This window comes from Anabrus simplex, chromosome 3 (genome assembly GCF_040414725.1).
Source record: "Anabrus simplex isolate iqAnaSimp1 chromosome 3, ASM4041472v1, whole genome shotgun sequence".
Taxonomy (NCBI): domain Eukaryota; kingdom Metazoa; phylum Arthropoda; class Insecta; order Orthoptera; family Tettigoniidae; genus Anabrus; species Anabrus simplex.
In genome coordinates this window covers 443,219,761-443,246,446 of record NC_090267.1, presented here as the reverse complement: position 1 = coordinate 443,246,446, position 26,686 = coordinate 443,219,761, and the positions used below count along the sequence as shown (strand labels likewise).

Below are 26,686 nucleotides of genomic sequence, written 5' to 3'. Positions count from 1 at the left end.
TAACTCCAAGTATATATGCGTTGCATTGAAATCGGGGATTCATCAATTGTCCAGAAATTATTAGGTTGCTTACCTGACATGTTTAAGTAAAATGTGTACTATCACCTCCACTTTGTCCGAAGTGGATCCTGTGTCATGACATATGACCTCATATTTTTTGAAAACGAAAGCGTATTGACCTAAACCCTTATACACGAGTTACTGTTAGTGTCCCCCCAAAGGTACATTGAAGCTCGTAGAAATCGGTTGACCGCAGTGTCTGGCCTCTCATTGTTAGATATTATGTTTGAGACTCGTTTCATGTTATTGTAGGCGACTATGTTCACGAATGCAAGATAAGAGAGTGTAGAATTCTGCAAAGAATTCCTGCTGCCATTGCAGCATTAACAAGAGACTACATTATTTTCATCGCAGTAAAGGAATGCCCGAAAATCATTCAAAACATATCAGTTATCACATTTACCCGGTGATGTAGGAGCCTTAGATTGCAGTCCAACTGTTGGCAGCCCTGAAGATGGTTTTCCGTGGTTTCCCATTTTCACCCCAGGCAAATGCTGTGGCTGTACCTTAATTAAGGCCACGGCCGCTTCCTGCCCATTCCTAGGCCTTTCCTGTCTCATCGTCGCCATAAGACCTATCTGTGTCGGAGCGACGTAAAACAAGTAGCAAAAAAAAAAAATATTGCAGTCATATAAGAATAATATTGAATGTTATGATGTAACAGCCCACTCTTTCATTTTTCAAGCACACTCGCATACTTTCAAATTAAACTTTATAACAACATGTGTTCCGTATTCATCATAGTAACGCTTTTGTTGCCTCTTACTACACATGTTTACGTCTTAGCAGTCTCTGCTAACCATAACCTATAACAATGTCAACCATGTGTGAAAAATACTATTCCAACATACCGCCAGGAGCACTTTATGTAAATAAACAAAAGACGCTCACTGTTAAACGCGTTCAGAAATCTCATGAAAATGTGTTAATTTGTCTTTAACCATTGTTTCATAAGAAATGTTGGAAATGTGTTCGTGAAACAGGGGACTTGTAACCGTAGTGTTAAATTAATAATATTGGTTAGTTAACATGTGTTAAGTAAAATGTAACATAAAGTTGGAGAAACCGGGCCCTAGTCTTCTTTCTCTTTCTTTCTTAATCTGTTTACCCTAGCAGCTCCTGGTTTTTCTCTCAGACTCAGCGCGGAATCCCACCTCTACCGCCTCAAGCAGGAGGGAGTTCATCTCCTTGGTTGAATGATCAGCTTGTTGGACTGCGGTACAGAGGGCCCCGAGTTCGATTCCCGGCTGGCTCAGGAATTTTACTCATAAATTATTAATTTCCTTGACTCAGGGACTGAGCATTTTTGCTATCTTCAACATCCCTTCAATCCTCCTCCGCAACAACACGCACTTTTCCCCATACACGACAGATGCCACACAACCTCGATGCAGGGTCTGCCTTACAAAGGCTATACCAGGCTAGTAATAGCGACACAAAATTATTATTATTATTATTATTATTATTATTATTATTATTATTATTATTATTATTATTATTATCATTATCGAAAATCCACAGCCTGTTTCAAGTCATTCAACTGGATCAGGAATGGAATGAATGAAGCCCCCATCTAGCGGCGAGGATAGGAATTGTGCCGGCTGCCGAAGACTGTCGCACTCCTCTGGGGCAATGATTAATGAATGAGAGATGAAATGAAATGATAGTGAAGAGTGTTGCTGGAATGAAAGGTGACAGGGAAAACCGGAGTACCCGGAGAGAAAACTGTCCCGCCTCCGCTTTGTCCAGCACAAATCTCACATGGAGTGACCATTATTATTATTATTATTAGTAGTAGTAGTAGTAGTAGTAGTAGTATTTATTACACTGACTGACAGAGCAAATGCAACACCAAGAAGGAGTGGTTCGAAAGGGATGAAAGTTGGGGAAAAAACAGAGACGGCACGGACGAATAATTGATGTTTATTTCAAACCGATATGCAGGTTACACAATGCGCACGGCATCGACTCAGTAGGATGTAGGACCACCGCGAGCGGCGATGCACGCAGAAACACGTCGAGGTACAGAGTCAATAAGAGTGCGGATGGTGTCCTGAGGGATGGTTCTCCATTCTCTGTCAACCATTTGCCACAGTTGGTCGTCCGTACGAGGCTGGGGCAGAGTTTGCAAACGGCGTCCAATGAGATCCCACACGTGTTCGATTAGTGAGAGATCCGGAAAGTACGCTGGCCACGGAAGCATCTGTACACCTCGTAGAGCCTGTTGGGAGATGCGAGCAGTGTGTGGGCGGGCATTATCCTGCTGAAACAGAGCATTGGGCAGCCCCTGAAGGTACGGGAGTGCCACCGGCCGCAGCACATGCTGCACGTAGCGGTGGGCATTTAACGTGCCTTGAATACGCACTAGAGGTGACGTGGAATCATACGCAATAGCGCCCCAAACCATGATGCCGCGTTGTCTAGCGGTAGGGCGCTCCACAGTTACTGCCGGATTTGACCTTTCTCCACGCCGACGCCACACTCGTCTGCGGTGACTATCACTGACAGAACAGAAGCGTGACTCATCGGAGAACACGACGTTCCGCCATTCCCTCATCCAAGTCGCTCTAGCCCGGCACCATGCCAGGCGTGCACGTCTATGCTGTGGAGTCAATGGTAGTCTTCTGAGCGGACGCCGGGAGTGCAGGCCTCCTTCAACCAATCTACGGGAAATTGTTCTGGTCGATATTGGAACAGCCAAGGTGTCTTGCACATGCTGAAGAATGGCGGTTGACTTGGCGTGCGGGGCTGCCACCGCTTGGCGGCGGATGCGCCGATCCTCGCGTGCTGACGTCACTCGGGCTGCGCCTGGACCCCTCGCACGTGCCACATGTCCCTGCGCCAACCATCTTCGCCACAGGCGCTGCACCGTGGACACATCTCTATGGGTATCGGCTGCGATTTGACTAAGCGACCAACCTGTCCTTCTCAGCCCGATCACCATACCCCTCGTAAAGTCGTCTGTCTGCTGGAAATGCCTCCGTTGACGGCGGCCTGGCATTCCTAGCTATACACGTGTCCTGTGGCACACGACAACACGTTCTACAATGACTGTCGGCTGAGAAATCACGGTACGAAGTGGGCCATTCGCCAACGCCGTGTCCCATTTATCGTTCGCTACGTGCGCAGCACAGCGGCGCATTTCACATCATGAGCATATCTCAGTGACGTCAGTCTACCCTGCAATTGGCATAAAGTTCTGACCACTCCTTCTTGGTGTTGCATTTGCTCTGTCAGTCAGTGTAAATGGGGAGAGAATAATAATTTATGGAAATTAACTTATTTAATGCATGCATTAAATTAACTTTCTTACTATTATGTGAGTATTACTACCTTAAATATTATAGGCCTACTTAAAGCCAGTAATACTTATATTCATTCCATAATGTATTACACCTACATTTTCCATTTAGCTTTCTTTTTGCCCTAGATGTAGTAAAATGCTACATATTCTAGAACAAATAGTATAGTAAAGTATTTATTTAAACATAACAGACGATTAGCTCCGGTACATGTTTACACAGCCCCTTTCCATGCACAGACAACTAACAACAAAAGAAAAGAAACACGAGACTCCTTGGACATGCCATGAGGCCCGTCAGATACTCAGGAAACGTGACACTCCCAAGGGAGGGTCACCACGGCAGTCATCCTCAGTCCCTCATGCCACGTCCATCGTCTCCATTTAATATTAAGAAACAAAATATTTTAAAAAATAATAAAATATAATAATATCAATAATACAAGCTAACTACTTACTACTACTGTCCGGCCGCGCCATCACTCCTGGTGAGAAAAAGGCCACCCTCCCTGCGATGACACGACCGGCCCTACCCGTGGGGCCCAAAAGAGGACCCCCTCTACCTCTACCAGTTGACAGTACAGTTCTCTCACCATTCCATTTACGGCCGGCCACTTGGGGCTGAAACCGCTCTCGTTCTGTTCCTCTCCTCTCTCACTCCTCATCCCACATTAATCTCCATCATTTTTTGGGGTAGGTCCGTCCTACCCCATCTTCTTACGAGCATGCCTTCCTCTTTCTAGGACAAATATGAACGGTATCTTACCCTTCATTCTTTTAGTTATTGCCTTTTCTTTTTCATTTCCTTTAGCCACATATCCTTTTTTTTAAAGAGTGCTATTCTTCCCAGTGTAATTCAGTCTTTGTTCAATAATTTAACAATTGTATGCAATTCTTTCTCGCTTTCTATTTTTGTTTTGTATTCACCACCCAAATATTTAACTTTAAATGCGTCACTTCCCTACATGCTCTCAATAGATGTGCCTCTTCCATTATTTCTCCACCAAAAAAAAATGATCTTTGTTCTGTTACTCTTTTCGACCAGTATTTTTATACATCCCCATTAGCCAACACACCATACCTCTTACCTCTCTATTTGAAAGCCTTTCTTTCCTTACGGACATATTTTGGATAACTTCACAGAATTGCGATGATGTTCTTTTAGTATTACATTCTGTCATAATCATTTTGTCTCAACATCCTTCATTGTAATCGTTACATTCTTACTGAATTTTGTGTCTTTGTTCTGAATCTCTTTACCCCAGCCGTCTGCCATACCTATTCTATTGAGCATCCTTTTCATTTATTTAGCCAATAATAATTTAGCAGAAGAGAAGGGAGTCAATTTAGTGAAGGGAGTTATAAGACTTGGATATATAATTCCTCATTTTAGTCCCATCTTCCGGCTTAACCGGGGCGGTTTTCTTGCTGGTTGCGCTTTAATTCTGATGCTGTAAGCTCGCCGTTATTGTATACTTTGTTCTGGAATCCGAGCTAAAGATAGTGCAGTGTCAAATAGGCTGCATCTTCCGTCTATACAGGACTGTCATCAGCTGGCTCCATGTGTGTTCTCTCTCTGTCTCTCTCTCTCTCTAGCCGAGTTGAGTCGGCCGTGCGGTTTGGATCGTGCAGCTGTAAACTCGCATTCGGGAGATAGTGGGTTCGAACCCCACTGTCGGCAGCCCTGAAGATGGTTTTCTGTAGTTCCCCATTTTCACATCACGCAAATGCTCAGGCTATGCGTTAATTAAGGCCACGGCTGCTTCCTTCCCATTCCTAGCCCTTTCCTATCCCATCGTCGCCATAAGACCTATCTGTGCCGGTGCGACGTAAAACAAATAATTGTAAAAAATCTCTCTCTCTCTCTCTCTCTCTCTCTGTATCCTCTGCCTATCGTATGAGGTGACTGAAAGGTGGGGACCAGGGACTTTCAACTTGGAAGCGAGGGTTGGCGATCACGGTTCTACTAGCTGAGTCTGGCACTCCTTCCACTTACTTGGAACTTCCCAGTCCGAGCTCCCTTGGTCAACTCTTGTTCTCCTCCAACTGCAGGGATTCAAATTAGTCGTTCTGTCGCAGCCATGCTGACATCTTTGTTTTCACAAACACACTCTTGGAGTTTTAAATACATATTTATATTAAAATGAGGAGCAGTCAACAGAACGTTGCTGTTAGAAACAACAGCAAAGTCAGAAATAAGTACGTACATATTGCACATTGGCTTCCGTTGTATAGTCACTGAAAAATATAATGAGCACATGATGTTCCTACTCTTTCTTTCTTCCTTTCTTTCTTTCTTTCTTTCTTTCTTTCTTAATCCATTTACTTCACAGGGTTGGTTTTTCCCTCGGACTCAGCGAGAGATCCCTTCTCTACCACCGGAAGGGCAGTGTCCTGGAGCGTGAGACATTGGGTCTGGGGATACAACTTGGACGGAGGACAAATACCTCGCCCAGGCAGCCTCACCTGCTATGCTGAACTGGAGCGTTGTGATGGTATGGAAAGATTGGAAGGGATAGACAAGAAAGAGGGAAGGAAGCGGCCGTGGCCTTAAGTTAGGTACTGTCCCGGCATTTGCCTGGTGAAGAAGTGGGAAACCACGGAAGACAACTTCGAGGATGGCTGAGGTGGGAATCGAACGCTCTTATACTCGGTTGACCTCCCGAGGCTAAGTGGACTCCGTTCCAGCCCTCGTACGACTTTTCAAATTTCGTGGCAGAGCCGGGAATCAAACGCGATCCTCCGGGGGCGGCAGATAATCATGCTAACCACTACACCACGTGGGTGGACCTGTTCAAAATAACACGTAACGGATATTCCACACAGTCTTCAGAAATTGGGAATTTTTCATTATGCATGTTTTGGCCTTCCCTTTCTACCAGCTGAAGATACAGGTTAATGCTTTACAGATGACGTAATGGCATTGAAACCTGAAATGAACTTCTCTATCATTAGTCCTCTCTGGTGGTTGACAATCATATTAAACTGGATGGTCGGAAACATCGTGAACCGGATATATGAGCGTTAGAGGGTTGGCCATACTGACAAATAATTTTTAAAAATAATTAGATATTTCGCGCCGTTGTCATTTAATCAGCTGCTGGAGATAGCCAATCAGATCGCTTTACGGGTGAATTCGTATGAGCTTTGCAAGGCAGTGTTGCCAAATCTGCACGTGATTTAAGATCGCCGTGGGTGTACAATTCGACGAATCGGTGCCGACTCTGGACGGCGATGTCTACACTGACTACTAGTGATGGAACTATCGAATGAAAACTACCGAATCATTCGATAGTCATCAGCTACCGTTACAACCGATTGTGTCCATTGGCATTCGGTTTTTTTCATTCGGATCTCAAATTCCTGTTGTTTCCAGTTATCGGCGCTGAAATCGGCCTCCTCTTTCGTCATGGCGTAAAGTCACATTGATAGTAGACTATATACTCTTTGACTGGCGATAATTATGATGTAAAACATGAACTCATAAAGTGATTAATATGTTCGTATTTATTTCCCCCTCGCAGATGCTGACTCAAATGTGTATAGTTATCATTGAAATTTTATTATTGTGCACTTTATCAATAGATAATCATGTTTTGGTTTTTATAAATACTTTCCATGTACTAACCATGAACTTCTAATGATGAACATTAACGTTAACTAAATGGAATGATTTTTAAATTAATATATGATGTATTACTTGATCCTAGGAAAATATGTTGTCTTTTCATTTAGGTTAGTTTACAGTATTCGCATTACTTCAATGTGTGGTGTCATTATAATAAGGTGTAAACCTAACCTTCATCTGAGATTACCTAACATTTGTTATTTTATGAACAGAGAAAATAAAATAAATCATAATGACCACAATTACTTTAATCGAAAATGTTTATCTTATTTTACAGACCAACGTATTTCAGTTTCCAATCACTTCACTCGAGCATTGTGTAACATTTGCTACTAGCCTCTATATTTCCGCTTATATCACTACCAACAAAACAAACATGCTATAAAAACGGTAGTTTAATACAACGATCCACATTTCAACATTTGATCTTTGTAGTTACTAGCAGTCGAGCACTGCAGTACAAAACGTATTGTACTACTTTCTAACCAATTTCAAACCGAGTGAAAACTACGCTTCACAATCGGTAGTCTTAACGATAGTTTAAAACATTCGATATCCCCATCGCTACTGACTGCTATGGTCGTGTGACGAGAAGTCGTGTGCATGCGTTGCAAGGAGTGTGGAGGGTGAGCATGGCTACTGCGCATGCGCCAATCTCCAAGTCTCAAGGCCTGACAATAAACATCGGTTCCGTCCGCGGTGATTCTTGTGAACTACGGTGCTGCTGTGAAGTTTTAAATTGATAGCCAGTAGCGGCGATTGGGAATTAGAAGTGGAGGGACAAATAAAATGTACGGACACAAAAGCTACCCGGTTTATAGAATATAACAGCCGCGATGTATACACATCAAAACCGAAAAAATGCTACAAAGTAGTAAGTCTTATGTCCCCGGAGCGAATTTCGACAGAGAGGTAAAGGTTGACAGGTAATAATAGTTTCTTGAGATTTTGATTCAATACTATACAATAAAACTTTCATCAAAGGAACAATATTACACATTTATTACAATTAAATAGAAGTACAGCATGATTATACAATTTAAAAAATCATTTAGTATTTGACTACAAACTAACAGAAACTAAAGAGACTGCCAAACAGACGAATGCGCGCGGCAAGCGGGTGAATCAAATCTTGGCAAAAAAAAATATATACCCCTGCTACCCTTCCTCACAGCACATGCAAAGTCTTTACTACTTGCTGTAGCGCTGCACAAATCGGTTAGTCGCGACGAACGACATTTTTTGCGTGAAAATGAAAACCTACAACCTGTCTTCCAGTCATTGACCGGGTCAGGGATGGAATGAATGAAGTCCCCAGCTTGCGGCGAGGATAGGAATTGTGCCTGCTACCGAGGCCTGTAGCACTCCTGTGGGGCAATGATTAATGGCTGACAGATGAAATTAAATGATAGTGGAGAGTGTTGCTGGAATGAAAGATGACAGAGAAAACCGGAGTGTCCGGTGAAAAACCTATCCCACCTCCGCTTTGTCCAGTACAAATCTCACATGGAGTGACCAGGATTTGAACCACGGAACTCAGCGGTGAGAGGGCGACGTGCTGCCGCCTGAGCCACGGAGGCTTCATTTCTTGCGTATTTTCGCTAATAATTTTGTTCATAATTAAAGAAAATAATTAGCTAATAAGACAAAAGGGCTCGTAAAAATTGCTTGTTTTTATAATTCCTAGATTCAGCCGGATAAAATGAAAATAAAATTTTCCATAAAGTAGGCCATTTTCACACCAGGCAAATGCTGGGGCTGTACCTTAATTAAGGCCACGGCCGCTTCCTTCCAACTCCTAGGCCATTCCTATCCCATCGTTGCCATAAGACCTATCTGTGTCGGTGCGACGTAAAACCCCTTGCATAAAGTAGGGAAGGGGGGTGACTTCTCGCGACACGCAGACAGTAGTCTTGCACTGCAATTGAGTCAAAGTTCACTAAGCGTATGTCACATGCCTGCTTAACACTCTGTAATAATTGTATCGCGGTTACACGCGGGGCGGGGATTCCCTCATCATGCACAAATAAGTGAATAACTCATCTCTGTTGTTCTATTGAAGGAGAAAAGGCCTAAAAATCTTCTTCACAGTACCGTTGTTTACTTAAAGTTAATTGTTTTAATGACCTGAATTAAAATAAACGAAAAAGGGAAGTAATATTCCCTCGTTCATTCCTGATTTTGTATACGTCCTAACGCGCATAGGTGGAGGTTCCCCCACAGTGTACATTTTACAACATGTTTGTATTTTTCTAGTTTTTTAATGTACAATGAACACTACAGTAAAATTCACATCAATGAGGAACAAGTAAAATAGTAACAATAGTAAAAAATAGTAAAAGTAAAATGCACAAAGTTAAAAGAACTAAAAGTATATACACTGTAATTTATTCACATATTCGTTGAGAGCACTAAAATCTATCAAATGCTCTAAAGTGTACCATTCGTAAAAACGAATATAAAAAGAACAATGAGTACAGTAGAATTCCATAAGTCCGGCATCCAATAGTCCGGAACGCCCGATGGTCCGGCACCATTCCAGGATTTTTAATATTATCTCTCCTGAACAATTTGATGCATTTGTCGAAACCATTGGAGGTGTATTTTTTTATTATTTCAAAGTAAATAGTGCAAATGTATCTGATACAATCCAGTTGTTATGCATTGACTTACTTAAATATCTTTATTTCTGGAAATATTCAGTCCGGAAGGCTGTGTGCTACGCTGAGTACTGGAAAGCCAACCATATGATAAAAAATTGAATGTATGGGCCACGTTCAAAAACGGATGGGAACATGCCTTCAAAAATTGAAGCGGAAAGAAGGAAAAAAGAAGTTGTAAATGGAAAGTCTCTAAATGGTAAAGGGAGACTTACAGATACAAATATCGATGAACTTCGGCATTATTATGGAATGACAATAAGAAACAACGCGATTGAAAAGAGGAGTGTATTATTAAACTAATGATTCTGCTGATCAACATTTTACTGCAAAACGCGGTGTTAGAGATGTTTTCACTGTACGCCTTAACCTACATCGAAGTAAGAGGTACCGCCCGATAGTCCGGCATTTTCAGTAATCCGGCACCGGGCCGGTCCCGATCGTGCCGGACTATCGGACTTCTACTGTAATAGGTGAAGGTATAACAAGAGCAACAGCAACGAAAGTCAAGAATATAACTTACAATAGTCACACTGTCACACGCATAGGTGGGAACTCTCCGCCCGGGAGAAGAATTACAAACGTCTATTCGTGTACACGCCTCGGCAGTGACTAACAATGACTCCACTCTGCGCGGACGATGTCTGGAGAACAACTCTTCACGCATCTCAATGAAATTCAAAATTTTAACAGCGGGGAATCCCCGCCCTGCGTGTAACCTAGCTCATTCCATGTTAAGAAAACAGTATTGCCCTTATGACAACAGGGTTGCCATATCGAACGGCTCTGCTCAACACCATCACGGGAAAACTGTGGCACATACATTTGTGAAATTCAGTATTTAATTTGAAGACGAAAAGCAGAAAAAACTAAGCTCAAATTATGTTTATGAACTAAAGAGGACGGGGGTTTACAGGGGTTAATTTTGGTTTGTACAGACTCAGAGGTACTACGGCACATGAAAAAACCTCAGCATTGAAGTGTAAGGCAAATTGAGGGAGAAAATAGACATATAACTGTTAAAGGCTCGCGGGGTGAGGGATGCATTTAATGTATAATAATGTATTGCAGCCATACACAAAATAATACACAATGATTAGGTTACATAGGAAATTAAATTCCATAGGTAACAATGTACACAGTCAGATAGTCATTGTCAGGTACTCACTAGCAGTCATAGTGGGGATTGACTTCCGTTCCGTTTGTGGGGCCTCTTATAAAATTCCTTCGGAGCTCCTTTAGGTTAAATCCTCTCTTGGGTCGCTTAGCGTTACACATAGCGGGGGTAGGCCCATTGGTTGTTCTATTTGTGGGAGTGCGTTTAAGCGGTCTTTTTTTTAGGGACATATTGATATTCATAATGATTTAAGGCTGTTCCAATGTCTCGCGAGATAGATAGATGGCGTAAGTGCGTTTGCTGATCATACTGGGAGGCGGCTATTCTAGCTTTCAGTTTGTAAGCAGGTCCGTTCAGTGGTGTTCATCTGTGAGAGGACATTTAGGCTGATCTCTGCCTCAGACACATATTGTAACGCACAGTGATGAGAGGCCATATGTCTGTCTAATTTGCGACACTGTATTGAGATCGCATATTGCAGGTCAGTGATGTAGTCTTCTGTCTGTCCAATTTGCAACACTCTGTTGAACAAATTTCTCCAGGCAATAAAGGCCAGAAAAACCGACGCAACAAATAAATACTATAAACGACTCTACAAAAGATGACAATAGTAATGTTAAGAAAGAAATTGCACACGTAGACTTATCGCATAACTCGTACTCAACACAAGACTATTAAGCACTGATTTAAAGCCTAAAACACACACGCAACAAATAAATACTACACTAGGCTTGTACCAGAGCAACACACAAGAACGAAAATGAAGAGCAACGAAGCGATGGTTCTTACCGTAATTTTCTTCCTCCCTACAAATGTATTTATGAAAAAGAAAATGTTATGTAGTTATTTTAATAACTCACGGGTAAAAATGCCTCATCCTTTTTATCTCTTTTGTAATACATTACAAAGTACAGTATAATATCCATTAATCTCGAGGAATTATGGGTGTCTCAGAGGAAGTGTGTTCATCCCTTATAGATCCATAAGAGCAAAACTGCTTTCTTAACGTGGAATGAGCTATAGCAGCTCCCAATGCTGAGAAATCAGCATCAAACACACACCGTGCATGGTATAAAGGTGAATATCGCGCAATCCGCTACAATTTTGCTCGTGGATTAACTGTTGACCAGTGCCTGGAGGAAATGACTCCTGTGCTGGGGAAAGACTATCCACATCGGACAACAATTTTGCGCTGGTACAAAGAGTTCCAGAGGGGGAATTTTGGGGTTGAAGACGATCCTCTTTCTGGGCGACCGTCTGAATAAGTGACTGAGGATAACATTGAAGCTGTGAGGAAAATGTTGCAGCAAGAGAGGTAGTTGACATATCGGCAGGTAGAAGAGACCCTCCACATCCCTGCACTAGCCATTCATTCAGTTCTACACGACCATCTTCATGTTAGAAAGGTTTGTTCCCTTTGGGTGCCCCATTCACTTTCAGAGGAACAAAGGGCACATCGAGTGAAATGGTGCCGAAAATTGCTAAAACAGTTTTAAAATGAGACTTCGCGTAACGTCAATAGGTGACGAAACTCGGCTTTATTATTACGATGTCGCAACAAAATCCCAGAACAAGGTGTGGCTGTTTGAAGAAGATGAAGGTACTCCTGTGACTGTGCGAAAGTCAAGGTCAGTGAAGAAAAGGATGATTGCAGTATTCTTCATTAAACGGGGCATCCTGACTCGGGTTGTGCTAGAAACACAAAGGACAGTTACTGCGAAGTAGTACAGTGAGACTTGTCTGCCTCAGGTCATCCAGGTTCTCAAGCAGCTCCGTCTAAGGTCACGGCTCTACACTTGGTTCTTGCATCACGACAATGCTCCAGCACATCGTGCTAATGTAACAATGGATTTTTTTGCCAGATCGGGATTGACTGTGCTTGATCACCCTCCATGCAGTCCTAATCTTGCCCCATGTTACTTCGCACTCTTCCCAGATGTGAAGATAAAGCTCAAAGGGCGACGTTTTGCATCCAACGAGGAGCCTTTGGCAGCATGGGATCAAGAGTGTGAAAATGTAACCGAAGAAATGTGGCAGAGTTGGTTCAGTGACTGGTTTCGACGTATGGAGAAGTGTATTGAGTGTGGTGGAAATTATTTTGAAGAAGTCTAAAGCGTTCACTCACATTGCAAAACTTTCCTAGTGCCCTTTGTATATTGGAACCGACGTTTTTAGTCACTGAACGTACGAATACATGCGAGCTACGAACTACCCAGATTGGTTTGGATTTTTCAGCCGAAGAGCTGGGTTTTATCATCAATGCTGAAAAGCTGATACTTCTGGTAAAATATGGGAAGTATTTGTGGGACCTGCGAGAGTCTAATTACCACACGCGGGATGTGCAGGTGTTATGGAGTGAGGTGGCGAGAGAAATGGGTCAGGCAGGTAATTTTAATTTTATAGAGTTTATTTATTTCATACCACTGCTCTTGATTTTCATAGCTGAAGATTTTTTCTAACACGAATTCGAAGTGTAATTTTCATTTTAAAAACTTTAGCAATATTTATATTTTCCCATCCGATCACTTCCTACTTACGCCTGATTATTTTTTAAAATATGTTCTAAAAGTGTCATTGTCTCCAGCGTTCGAATTATAGAAAATAAAGATGAAATTTCTCATTTGAGATAAATGTTATCATTCTGTGACTTGACAACGAAACTCCACACATACTCCCGAATGCTGTGGCCGCTCGAAAATAGCTTTATCGCACTTATGAGAGAGAGAATCATTTCCGTTGTTTCTATTACCTCTCGCTGTTACAAAACATACTCTGGGATAAGAGAAGATTTCCTTTGCCCGGTTGGGAATTAGGAAATTAATGTTAAAATTGGAAAAAATTAAGTAGAAGTGGGGGAAATTCTCCAGCTTCCCATTTCAACATGAAAATTGATTACCTCAAAATTACGGCTAGACGTTTTTTCAGGTGAAACAGTTTCTCGAAAGTTACTGTACTTCTTTAACTAATATCATACTTTTTGTAATATGTATCGAAATGTTTAACATTTCATGCGAAAATAAAGGAAGTACTGTCTCTGGTCCTTTTCTCGGTCAGCCCACATACGTGAAAATTCACCAAACATTTGTATTTTCGATAAAAATATGACTTAACTACTCCCGTCTCCTCTTATGTGCTCTTCGCACAAGCAAAGGTGTACCTAGTGCGTAAAGATCACACAAATCTTCAGGAAGCGCCATTAATTCACGCACATACCTGCTAACAACTCGGCCGAATACGCAGCCAAAGAACCAAGGTACGTAGAATACTCTAACTAGTATTAGTAGGATTTATTGAACCTTATAGGCCTTCGCCCAATACAATGTTCAAATAAATAATAGCCTAAGCAAATACAGAATGTATAAACTCCCCTGCTTAAGAACAATGACAAAATAATATTTGTATTAAACAAAACAATATAGTATTTGGAAACAAATGGCCCACGGTCAACTCACTTCCGGTGAGCCGTTAGCCCTGGGAATAAATCTAATCTACAGTTATAAGTAATAAACAAGCTATGATAGGTACAGTGGGCCCTCCACGCAGTGATCACTGCCCGGTGGAGCCTGTTGTATTCGGCGATTGCCATAGAATCGCGAGGCTACTCACGATGATAATAATAAGAATTTGTAATAATAAAGACAATAGCCCCCTCCTGTAGTGAGAACTGCTGGAAGGAGCCTGGCGATTGATAAAAAAATAAACTGTAATAGGGGATTACTCTAATTACCCTGCCAAAAAACCATAGCTTACGCACGATTTTGGACGAACTGACTTCGCACAGATTCGTCCGAACTCGCAGTTCACATGTTTCCGCTTCAATGGACGAGAAGGCTTATTTAGTTAATTCCGTTGGCTCTGGGACGTATGGCCAGCACAAAGCAATAAATTCGTGTATTCAGTGGGCCAGAACAGTACCAGTACTGAATGTTCTTCTTCGTGACATTTTCTCATTTACCTTGGTTCGACACGTTTTGTATGCAGCCCAGTTTTACGGCTGGATGACTTCTTTACTCCGCAGTAAGTAGATCCTACTGTAGAGCTTTGGCCTTCTGACCCCAACTTTTCAACCGGAATGGTCAACATATATAGACTAGCCTTTTGTCCATAAAAAATCGAAACTATAGCAAAACAATCGATATGAACTACTGAATGGCCAACCTACCACCTAATGACTGGAGAAACAGTTGCTAAAAGTCAGCAAACAGAAACTTAAAAAAAAATTATTGTTATTACGTAACAGTGACGCAGGTAGGTCTTGTGGCTAGGAGTGGGAAGGAATTGGCCGTGGCCTTTATTAAGGTACTGCCCCAGAATTTGTCTGGTGTTGAAATGAGAAACCACGGAAAGCCATTTTCAGGGTTGGCGACAGTGGGATTTCGAACCCACTATCTTCCGAATGCAAACTCACAGCTCCGCACGGCCAACTCGTTCGGAGCAAACAGAAACAATTCGAAGCTAACGAAACATCCGTCGATATTAACCCCCTATGAAAACCGTGTACATCTGTCCCTCCCCCGGAACGCGATGGTCCATAGATCCGGGCCTGACTGAATGTAGTGTTCTACTTAAGCAAATTAGAGTTCGATTTGTTGGTTGGTTGCGTGCTTACTGATCGATATATGGTGAGATAGGTCAAGTTTTTTATACATTTATGTATAAGCGACAGCGCTGTTCTTTTTGTCTTTCTTTGATAAGTTATGCAGAGATGAGGAGTGCCCTGGGAATATTGTATAGGGAAAGTGATAAATGAATTACATGCCTGGTTCCAGCACATGACTTAATCAGATTACTTGTGTCACGCAAGCCAAATAGAAGCCTAAATTGGACACCTTGTTCAAACCAATGCTCCTTGTCGAGATCAACAGAGTACAATGTGCAGTCCTAAGTAATGTCTTACACGTGAATGAAGGTTTGAAATCGGCTTGTTTTGCTTTCCGCAAAATCAAAACCCCTGTAGTCTAAATAATTAGCGTACCTAGAACACGGATGTTATCTTAGACCGCTTTAACACGAGCCAACTGTTTACCACAATCGATTGTCTGCCCGGAGAAGTGAATAAATACCGCAAACACTGTGTCGCCACGGTCAGCCGTTACAGAGCTCCTTCCTAGGGCAAATTCCGACACACCAACATCTCCTAAACTCAAAAGCAATTGCAACGTTAAGGTGTTATTATTATTATTATTATTATTATTATTATTATTATTATTATTATTATTATTATTATTCCTGGCTTGTTTACCATTTGATTCTCCTCCTACACTTATCACAACAGTAAATGTCCTTCAGGCTGCCTGTGCGTCTAGTTCTACTCTACTAGATGGGAGAGTGAGTCGGATATCTCTTGTGTGATCTATGAGTTTCAATTAACCCTGTCGATTAGACACCAATAGTATCACCATATATATTTTACATGCCGGCATCGTACAACATGGAGTGTCGAGTGGATTTCTCTCCACCCTTCAAAAATCAGAATACCTCCACCAGGTTTGAAGTCGTGATCTTGCAGTACGTCGACAAACATTCTACCACTGAACCACAGATGACCTTCAATTACATACAACACCGCCAACCACGCAATACTGAATTTTAAAAATCACACATTCCAGACCTTTAACTGGCAACCCATCCAACTCGTGACCACGCCCAATGTTGCTTAACTTCGGAGATCTCACGGGATCCGGTGTTCCAACACGGCTACGGCCGTTGGCACTGAAGTAGAGAAACATGTCGCAATTTGGAACAATTCGCTCGTTGAATACGGAAACAAAACTGTACGAAGATTTAAGTGGGATTCATGAAGTGTAAATTTTGTCCAGATATTAAGTAGGGCGAATAGGAGAATTTTTTAAATATGCATGATCGTTCAGGTTGGATTCGTTACCTTTTCTTGCGATGTGAATTTAGATTGCTGCTTTAATATTCAAAGATTTATTTTTATTTTCGATGTGCAACACTTTTAGATCTAACGAAGTTTGAGTCCAGGTTTCAAAATGCAGAAACATCTACTACGTTTCATATCTTTTCTTTGCAACCCGTATTTAATGGATGTCGACAATGTTCCTAGCAGGTACCAAATGGAACTGTTAAATTTACAATGTGACGTTGAAGGACATATAAACACATAGGCCCGGTTTCGTCAACACATGTTAAATATATACTAACAAGTAGTTAGTTAATACGGAGTTAAAAATTTAACATCTTGTTAGGTTTCTTGCGTTTCATCAAACTTTTCTTGTGAAATGTTAACTAATCGACTGTTAACTCTCCCAATATTGCGAACTGGTGCGAATCAAGGAGGCAGTGGTACGAACATGCTGTTTTACAGCGCGCTCCGATGCGCTTTTGTTTGAGTACAGCTGTAAAATATGGCGCTTGAAGTGAAACGGAATCGTAGTTCTAATTTTTCCTCCTTCGAAAAAGAGTTGTTAATTGAATTAGTTAGTAAATATACAGTATATAAGTTATTGAGTGCAAGCGCACAGATGGCTTGACGATAAAAGAAAAGGGCAAGGCGTGGGAGAAAGTCCGCGAGGGTTTCAATGGGGTTAAAAGATACTTTTCTAGCGGGTATCCGCTGTCACCTAACAAAATCACTTCGTTATTGTCCCACTTCAAACTGTGCTCCGATATAGCAGTTATTAAATATTGTATTGTCGTGTGCAGAACCAGACCACCTAGCAAGTATATCCCTGATTTGGAGGTTAGGCTCAATAATCACTGAACATAAACATTAACAGAGAAATATCCCTTCCGATTACGATATATTTCGGCCCAATTGCCTCCAGGTGATTGGATTCTTACATGTGTGCAATCTATTGCACCTAGAACAAACATCAGGAAAACGGCTTATTTCATAGAAGTCGCGGATAATTTGCTGACGCTCTTCTACTGAAGGGAATGGTATATACCTCCTTCTCATGGATGCTATTGCTGCAGACACTCGACAAACAACTCTACTAACAGTGGCTTCAGAAATTCCAGCATTGTCTCCGACCATTATGTGAAAAATAACCAGTAGCAAAAATCGTAATATTATCAGTACCTGCATCATTGGAGAAAGAGGTTTCTCTTCGTAGGATATTCCAGCCTCACTTGAATTTCGCCAACAACCTCAGCAACGGCTATTTTCGATAACCTGTATCTATGAAGAAATTCCACATCCGTCAAATTTTCGAAGTCATTACGTCGCTGAACTCTTCTTCGATCAGGATTGTTTTGTAAAAGATCTAAATAAGGCAATTCCGCATCGAAAGCGAGATTCACAGCAGCCATTTTGGAACAGGTTGCTAAATGCTAATGTTAGCCATTTAACATTGGAAATGGCTGATGTTAAATTTAATACGCAGTTTAACATTAACAAATGTTAACAGTTGTTGATGAAACGCAAATTTTCTTAAATCGTATGTTAAAATTATTTAACACCGTGTTAAGTACTAACATGTGTTGATGAAACCGGGCCATAAAGGATTTGGCTGATTGTTTACAAGAATGTCCCTCAAACCAAATTTCCAAGGTTGCATGCATTTAGTGCACGTTTATTATTTATGTTCGGTTCGACATACGTAGTATAGTCATTAAATTCATGGAGTGGCTACCTCGTGTCCCTGTGGTGCACTACAGCGAACTTGTTGCACTAAAAGATACTGCCGTGAGAACTCTTCGCTAGTCGCAGCAGGAGGTACTTTCATGCACACAGTTTAAGCGGAACTGTGGTCTCTGTTATGAAGAGTAGTTCAGTGTGAGCGGCTGAACTTGAGAATGTCATAGTTTGAGCAATGGGCATTTTTCAAGTTCCACCAAAATTAGTCAAATCCACTAGCGAAACGTTTGAGATGATGAAGGCAAAATCGGCAGTATCGCCACGGCGGGAAAGAGTCGCGAAAAGTCACGTCAAAGGACTAGGTGTTGCTTGTCCTGTAGGCGCCTGTCCAAGAACTAATAGGCAGTAGTACGCAATTGTACGCTGTGTTGCCTACACTGCAGGCGCTAGTCCACCAACTTGACTGCAGTGCGTAAGTATATAGTGTGTTGTCTAAATTGTAGCCGCCAGTCCACGAACGTTTAACTATAGAATTGTGTGTGCGAATAATTATTTTCTGTTATGAAACTTGCTAAATCCAAATCCCAAAATTAGATTAGATATTTCAACCTCTTTTAGTCTCCTCTTACGACAGGCAGGGGATACCGTGGGTGTTATTCTTCCGCCCCCATCCCCACAGAGGTCGTATACGAGAACCTTGATACGCTGACAGTTGAAAAACAGCGACGTTATAAGTGAGTGGTATGGAAGAAGTTCCACACAGAGGTCAATTAGCTGCAGGCAAAAACACAGAACCTGTCAACGTTCACCGGAGGATTGCGCGTGCATATCGGAAAAAAGAAGCGACTTTCTAACAGGTAAGAAAGTGGTGCTGTGGCTTTCTTGAGGGTCAATTGTGAATAACGACGAGTGGAATGACTATCGAACATCATCAGACTGTCATTACCGCCATCGATGAAATGGTGCGGGAGAAAAGATGTGTAACTTTGAATCAGTTGGAGGTGTTCAACGAACTTCCTATCGTCAAGGAAAAAGAGACTCATTTTACGTTATGACTTACGACAAATGTTTGAACGATACATGAGTGATGTCTAAATGAAGCATTGTTCTTTATCTTGAGCTCTCTTTACCTGTTCACCTACAAAACATTAGAGAAGTTAACTTTTGCCTCACCCTGAAAACTTAAAGAAAGGTGGAGACCATATATCTGATCGTTTTAGAATATATCGATCCTTAAGAGAACTCGCATGTCCGATTTGGAGAAATGCAAGCTTTAAAGTCTGTGTTCTTTGGTGCACATAAATCACCAGCAGTCAGTCGCTGATGAGATACACAACTTGTCTCCAACTTCTTCATCAAAAAATTCCAATTCAGAAAATGGGATTACTTTTTTCCTTAAATATTTATATGTGACAGGTGCAATAAAAAGAACTCGATTATATTGTTTTGGGGAAACTTTAGAATCGAATTCTTGCCAAACTAGGAAAGTTACGAATACTATTGATGTGGCTATGAATATCTCTTTAAAACTTCTGATCTGAAAGCTACTTAAATGATGATCACTTTCTAACGCCCCGCTTTGTAATGTGTTTACTATTTACTGAAAATGCTTAATAAAATTGTTTTCACTAAATTATACACTACGGTAGTAGAACTACGTTATGCTACAGTGTAGCTGTAAATAAACATTTTTGTTTCCCTATTATACTGATTACGAGCATATTAATATATTGTTATAATTTTTAAAATGTGTTCTTTCATTTCAAAGTTAATTTTAAACCATGATAAATTCTCAGGGTCTTCTTATGTTTAGTTTTTTTTTTTTTTTGAAAAGAAATAATTAGGACTGATCTAACGAAAACCTCTGGGGGGGGGGGTTGACTGAAGTACTGTATAAGAAGCAATATATCTATAGGTTCAATTGTTTCTGAGAAAAGTGTACCGCCGGGCTGATTGGCTCAGACGGTTAAGGCACTGGCCTTCTGACCCCAACGTGGGAGGTTCGATCCTGGCTCAGTCCGGTGGTATTTGAAGGTGCTCAAATACGTCGGCCTCGTGCCGGTAGATTTACTGGCACGTAAAAGAACTCCCGCGGGACTAAATTCTGGCACCTAGGCTTCTCCGAAGACTGAAAAAGTAGTTAGTGGGACGTAAAGCAATTATTATTATTATTATTATTATTATTATTATTATTATTATTATTATTATTATTATTAGAAAAGTGTACCTGCGATCAACTTACATACACCATGCGCTCATTCTTTTTTCTTAACGACTGTACATGTTCACTCAAGAAGTTAAAAAAATATGGACTGTTGAGGACTCATGGTCAAATATAATGAGGCTGCATAAGTCTAAGAGGTGTATGATCTCGGAAACGGAGTTTCTGATCTCATTACGCACACTTAATGCGAACTCTTGCTGCAGGCAATATTCCGAATCAACTGAGCGAGTTGGCTACTGAGTTCGGGTCAAATTCGGTTTTGTTTGTTTAATTGTCCCACTTAATAGAGAATATTACGTCCGACATAACGGTACCAGAGCGTTAGACTTAATCAGGGCATGAGTTGCATGGCGTAAGAAATTTCAAGAACCGAATTCAATAATGTTTTCAAACACTGCCATGTTTGATATAATTGGATAGAGAAATTCGAATGGGATTTAACTGTGCCAACATAACTTTTCTTATCGTGCAGGGTATCCATATGACTGCGAATGAATCAGCTGTACGAAGTATAGCCGGCAGGTCTCGGCGTTGCAACATCGTCACGCTGCCAGTTCAGCAATCGCTGATTTTCTAGGGTAAGGTATTCACCGTATCTTGTAATAGCAGTAATCGCCAAATAGGTTTCATCGCCTGCAACCCAAATTCTTCACAAGGATCATAATAGACCCTACAATAAGGTTTGCTGAACAGGTCAAAGAAAAATATCACCTTACAGATAAGTGACTGATTTGATGACTGGAACGAGAGGCACCGTCCCGAAACGTTTTGCAGACTAAGCAATTCGAATTTCCCAAAACCTTCATCACTACCATAGCAATTAGTAGGCCTACACTAAAAGCCTGTCTCCATTTTTAGCAACTACGCTCATAGACCTTAAAACTTCTTGTTTCTTTTCCTTTAGCCGGGCTGAGTGGCTCAGACGGTTAAGGCGCTGGCCTTCTAACCCCAACTTGGCAGATTCGATCCTGGCTCAGTCCGGTGGTATTTGAAGGTGCTCAAATACGACAGCCCCGTGTCGGTAGATTTACTGACACGTAAAAGAACTCCTGCGGGACTAAATTCCGGCACCTCGGCGTCTCCGAAGACCTTAAAAAGTAGTTAGTGGGACGTAAAGCAAATATTATTATTATTATTATTATTATTATTATTATTATTATTATTATTATTATTATTATCTTTTCCTTTACCACGAACTTACTACGCTGGCGTAGCAGGGGAGAGGTGATACTCCCACGTGGCGCGTCCCAGGTGGCAGATAGTGGGGTCCTAACCGGCTTACCGGCGGACTTGAGGGAAAGAAAATAACTCTCGAGGACCAAACTCACAACCCCCTGTGGGTGGGGAACGCAGACGAAGAATTCACCCACGGTATCCCCATGATACTACTTGTAATTAGTACCACCACGCAGGAAACATCATTGGTCGTTTTTACTCGCGCGTAGTACCACTATGTTAGGTACATAATAGGTTTGTGATTAGTAGCATTTAGGATGCATTGTACAGTACCTGTGATTCGTACCACTATATCAGCGACACCATGGTTCTGCCTTGCCTTTGATTAGTACCCACGATGTGAGGAACACCAGGGTATAGTGCGAGCCCTGTGGTTAGTCCACTTATGAGAAGAACACCATAGGTCTGTGTTACATGTGAAAATTACATTACCTGTGAGTAGTACCATAATGTGTGGAATACCACGAGTCTACGCTATTTTTGATTAGTACCGCAACATGACAAATACCATGGTTCTACTTTCCTAGCGATAAGTACTATTATGAGGGGCCGATGACCTGGATTTTGGACCCCTTTAGACTACAAGCATCATCAATTCAAGACTGTGCTTTAGAAGCAATCCCTTGGTCAGTAATGATATTGTTTAACGCTAGTTTCTGTGAATGTGGGGCATTGCGGGTCGGGTCCACTGATTGTTTTAAATTCATATTCATCCATTCATTCTTCGTCCTCAAATTTTTCATTCTGGTCAGTGGAGGATTATAGATTTTTAATTGTTCTTGCATTTCGACTCATTTCGTGCCATAAGCGGCCGATGACCTAGATTTTAGGTCCCTTTAAACAAGCATCGTCATCATCATCACCGTTTTCTTTAATTCAACTATTCTATTTCTAAAATGTATATGCTCATGCCTAGCCAATATGTGCATGGTTCTCTTGTCATTGTGACGGCATGAAAATGTTGTAACTAACCTAACCCCGTGGCACTACATCCCTGAAGGACCTTGGCCTACCAAGCGACCACTGGTCAGCCCGAAGGCCTGCAGAAAAATGTTGTAAGAAGAATATAAAATATAAAATGGACTTAAATTTCACAGATGATAACCGCATGGGACATCCCACTTGCATAAGCTCACACACACAGAACGGTACGGAATGATACGGAGTAGTACGGTTCGCACATGCTCAGACTATATTATAATAAACCATCCTGAATCACGACTTATAAGCTTCCCTGTTGTTGACTTTCGTTCTTTGTATTCCCACTTCTTTCGGGTCTTATACATCCCTTGATCCTAGTGAACCGTACTTTTCTTGGTCTCAAAAAAACCGTACTATCTGCTTGGTTAGTCTTCCCGGATCTATTCTGTAGATGTCTAGAGCTGGCAAGAGGGTGGTCATATTGTCCCCGTTCCCTTGCAAGGTTCCAGCCAGTGATATTCGTTCTCACCTGAGATATTTGGTAATATCACGTTGGGAGAAGGAGTGGCAGGCCACCCCTATTTCAAATAAGCTGAGAACTATTAAAGGAACTACGAAGGTACGGACGATTTCCCTTCGAGTAGTCAAAGAGAAGCAGTGATATTAAGCCGTCTTCGGATCGGCCGTGGTATAGCAAAGCACTCCTACTTACAGAAGGAAGAATCCCCCCCCCCTCTAGCCCGGTGTGTACTTGTGGTTGTCATCTGACCGTAGTACACATGCTTACAGAGTCCGTGGACCTGGCCGATCTGTGTCGTGATCTAAAACTTCCGAGTACCATCTCCCTCATTCCACGAGATGGCGAGCAGTCAGCAGACCTCGTCCTCCGTTTTATGAGGGATAGTGATCTATTTGATCGTGTATAAAAACAATCTTCTTCTTTTTTTGTTTTTAATTTTTATTCTGTTGTTAACTCAGTTTTATTCTAATAACGCTGTTTTAGTCTGTTGGTTTTTCTTTGCTTTTGCTTTCAATTTGATTGAAATATTATCATTTCATTTCTAAGACAATGCCTTATTCCATTTTAGTACAATTTAACCTATTTAAAAATAATTTTATAAGAAAATAAAAACCAAACCAAACCCTATGGCACTACAGCCCTTGAAGGGCCTTGGCCTACCAAGCGACCGCTGCTCAGCCCGAAGGCCTGCAGATTACGAGGTGTCGTGTGGTCAGCACGACGAATCCTCTCGGCCGTTATTCTTGGCTTTCTAGACCGAGGCCGCTATCTCACCGTCAGATAGCTCCTCAATTCTGATCTTGAAAGCTGAATGGACCTTGAACCAGCCCTCAGGTACAGGTAAAAATCCCTGACCTGGCCGAGAATCGAACCCGGGGCCTCCGGGTAAGAGACAGGCACGCTACCCCTAAACCACGGGGCCGGCTATAAGAAACTAAAGGAATGTGGATTAGATCCACTGATTATTTTAAATTCATAATCATTTTCTTTAGCATTTTTTAAAATCTTATTCAGTGGGTAAAATTTTTTTTTTTTTTTTTTTTTTTGCTAGTTGCTTTACGTCGCACCGACACAGATAGGTCTTATGGCGACGATGGGGACAGGAAAGGGTTAGGAGTGGGAAGGAAGCGGTCGTGGCCTTAATTAAGGTACAGCCCCAGCATTTGCTGGTGTGAAAATGGGAAACCACGGAAAACCATTTTCAGGGCTGCCGACAGTGGGATTCGAACCTACTATCTCCCGAATACTGGATACTGGCCGCACTTAAGCGACTGCAGCTATCGAGCTCGGTAAAAGTTAAATTATTATTATTAGTAGTAGTAGTCCATTTCATCTCGTGCCATTGGGGGCCGATGATATCGATGTTAGACCCATTTAAACAACGAGCATCGTCGTCTTCAGCATCATCTGTAGATGTGTCCGAGGAACATGGTGTCAAAGATCTTTTCAGTCTTAGGGTACAATTATTGGTTTCCTTTCTGTATAATCCATCCTCTGTACTTCGGAGTCTCAGTATCTTCGTCAGAATGTTTCTCTTCACCAGTTCCAACTTCTTGACCAATCCTCTTTCTGTCAGGTTCAAACATTTAGCTGCATATATAACTCTTCCGGACAGATCACTGTCTGGTAATGTCTGAGTTTTGAATTGATCGAGATCATCATCTTGTTGTAGGTGTTCATAGTTAGTTTTTATAACATTCTGTTTATTAATTTAAGAGCCGGGCTGAGTGGCTCAGACGGTTAAGGCGCTGGCCTTCTAACCCCAACTTGGCAGGTTCGATCCTGGCTCAGTCCGGTGGTATTTGAAGGTGCTCAAATACGACAGCCCCGTGTCGGTAGATTTACTGGCACGCAAAAGAACTCCTGCGGGACTAAATTCCGGCACCTCGGCGTCTCCGAAGACCTTAAGAAGTAGTTAGTGGGACGTAAAGCAAATAACATTATTATTATTATTATTAATTTAAGAAATTTTCTTTCCCCAGGAACCTGCAGGCGTGGCAAACCTCGGAGCACTGTATCACATAACAGGAAGATTTCGTGAAGCTGAGGCTTACTATCAGCGGGCTTTGGAACTTCTTCCTGGAGACAAGGTGACCATGGCCAACCTGAAACGGTTACGGCGGCTGCTGGCTTCCAACGATGAATAGAAGAAAACAAAGAAACCCCCACAAAGCAACTCATCATGGACTAGGCAAATAACAGGAAAATGTTTTAAAAATAAATTGCCAACATATCTAAGAGTAACACAAAAATGTTACTTAATTTGTAACACAAACTGTCCACATTCTTCTCTTCAGAGGACCATTAAAACTTATAAGACTGATTCTTTTATTTTATTACCAGCTGGTGTGTACCCTTTGTTAGTTCTTGTCATTGTATGCAGTAGCGTAGCCAGGATCGGGGGTTACAATTACAAAATGATACAACATAATGTGGTGAGCACATGCATGAGTGTCATTGTAAAGACACTGATACAAGTAAATTATGTTGATATTCAGTTTGCAGTACCGGTACGATACAAAAAAAATTCTTACATTCAAATACAAAACAAGAAAAATGTGATCAAAATGAATAGTTTTTACGGCGAATGTTATGCTCAGATTACGATCTAAAATCCAACTTCTGAGGCTTCTTAGAAAATACATTCAACAGATCTGTTGGTGTTACAGTTATGTGTCTGTGAAGGTTCAAAAGAGCCAACACACTGAGACGATTTTCACTTGTCTATTGTCAGTCTCTGTTTATTTTATTTTATAAAAGTTCCATGGGGTGGGGGGGGTCCCAGTAACACTCACCCCAATTGGCTACGCTCCTGTTTGTATGGCTGTCTAGAATAACGTTCTACGTTCGTTTCTATAGTTTGTCAGGAGTTGTCATTTTATCAGCTGTTGAAAATATGCGATCAGATCTCTTCATGGGCGAATTCAAATGAGCTTTGCGAGGCAGTGTTGCTAAATCTGCACGTTGCTCAAGACTGGTTGAGAAAGAAAAATCTTTGCCAGTGCAGGGATTTGAACACGGACCTCCGAGCTGACAAGTAAGTACACTCCGGTGACACGGGCTGAAACCTAAGGTGGCATGCGTAGCTGTTAGGCGATCGGTCACTTACGGAAATGCTCGTTAAGCAGCTGTGTGGCATGCCTACAGTGGACTTGAATTCACATTGCAACGCAAGTCTTCTTCCCTTTAAAGTCCTTATTATTATTATTATTATTATTATTATTATTATTATTATTATTATTATTATTATTATTATTATTATTATTATTATTATTATTATTATTATTATTATTGTTCATGAACTACAATGTAACTACCATAAGGGATTAACCAGCAAATATGGACAGCATTCACGTTCCTTTGCCTTACAACACTTTTCTTCTGGAGTGAGTCGGTAGATGCAGAGTGGGTCTCTGCCCATAATTGGCCACGGTTGGTCCATGGTCCAACAGCTCTGCTCTCTGGCCGGCCAACCG

The 26,686-nt window shown here is 41.5% G+C and overlaps 1 protein-coding gene across 1 annotated transcript in view; it reads left to right on the top strand.

Moving 5' to 3' along the window:
- The window catches only part of LOC136867421 (protein O-mannosyl-transferase TMTC2), a 289,097-nt gene extending 263,573 nt beyond the window's left edge, over window positions 1–25,524 (top strand). The window contains exon 10 of the mRNA XM_067144624.2: window positions 25,193–25,524. Within this exon, the coding sequence (XP_067000725.2) occupies window positions 25,193–25,357 (165 nt within the window). The 3' untranslated portion in view covers window positions 25,358–25,524. The remainder of the gene's footprint in view (window positions 1–25,192) is intronic.
- The last annotated feature ends 1,162 nt before the right edge of the window (window positions 25,525–26,686 follow it).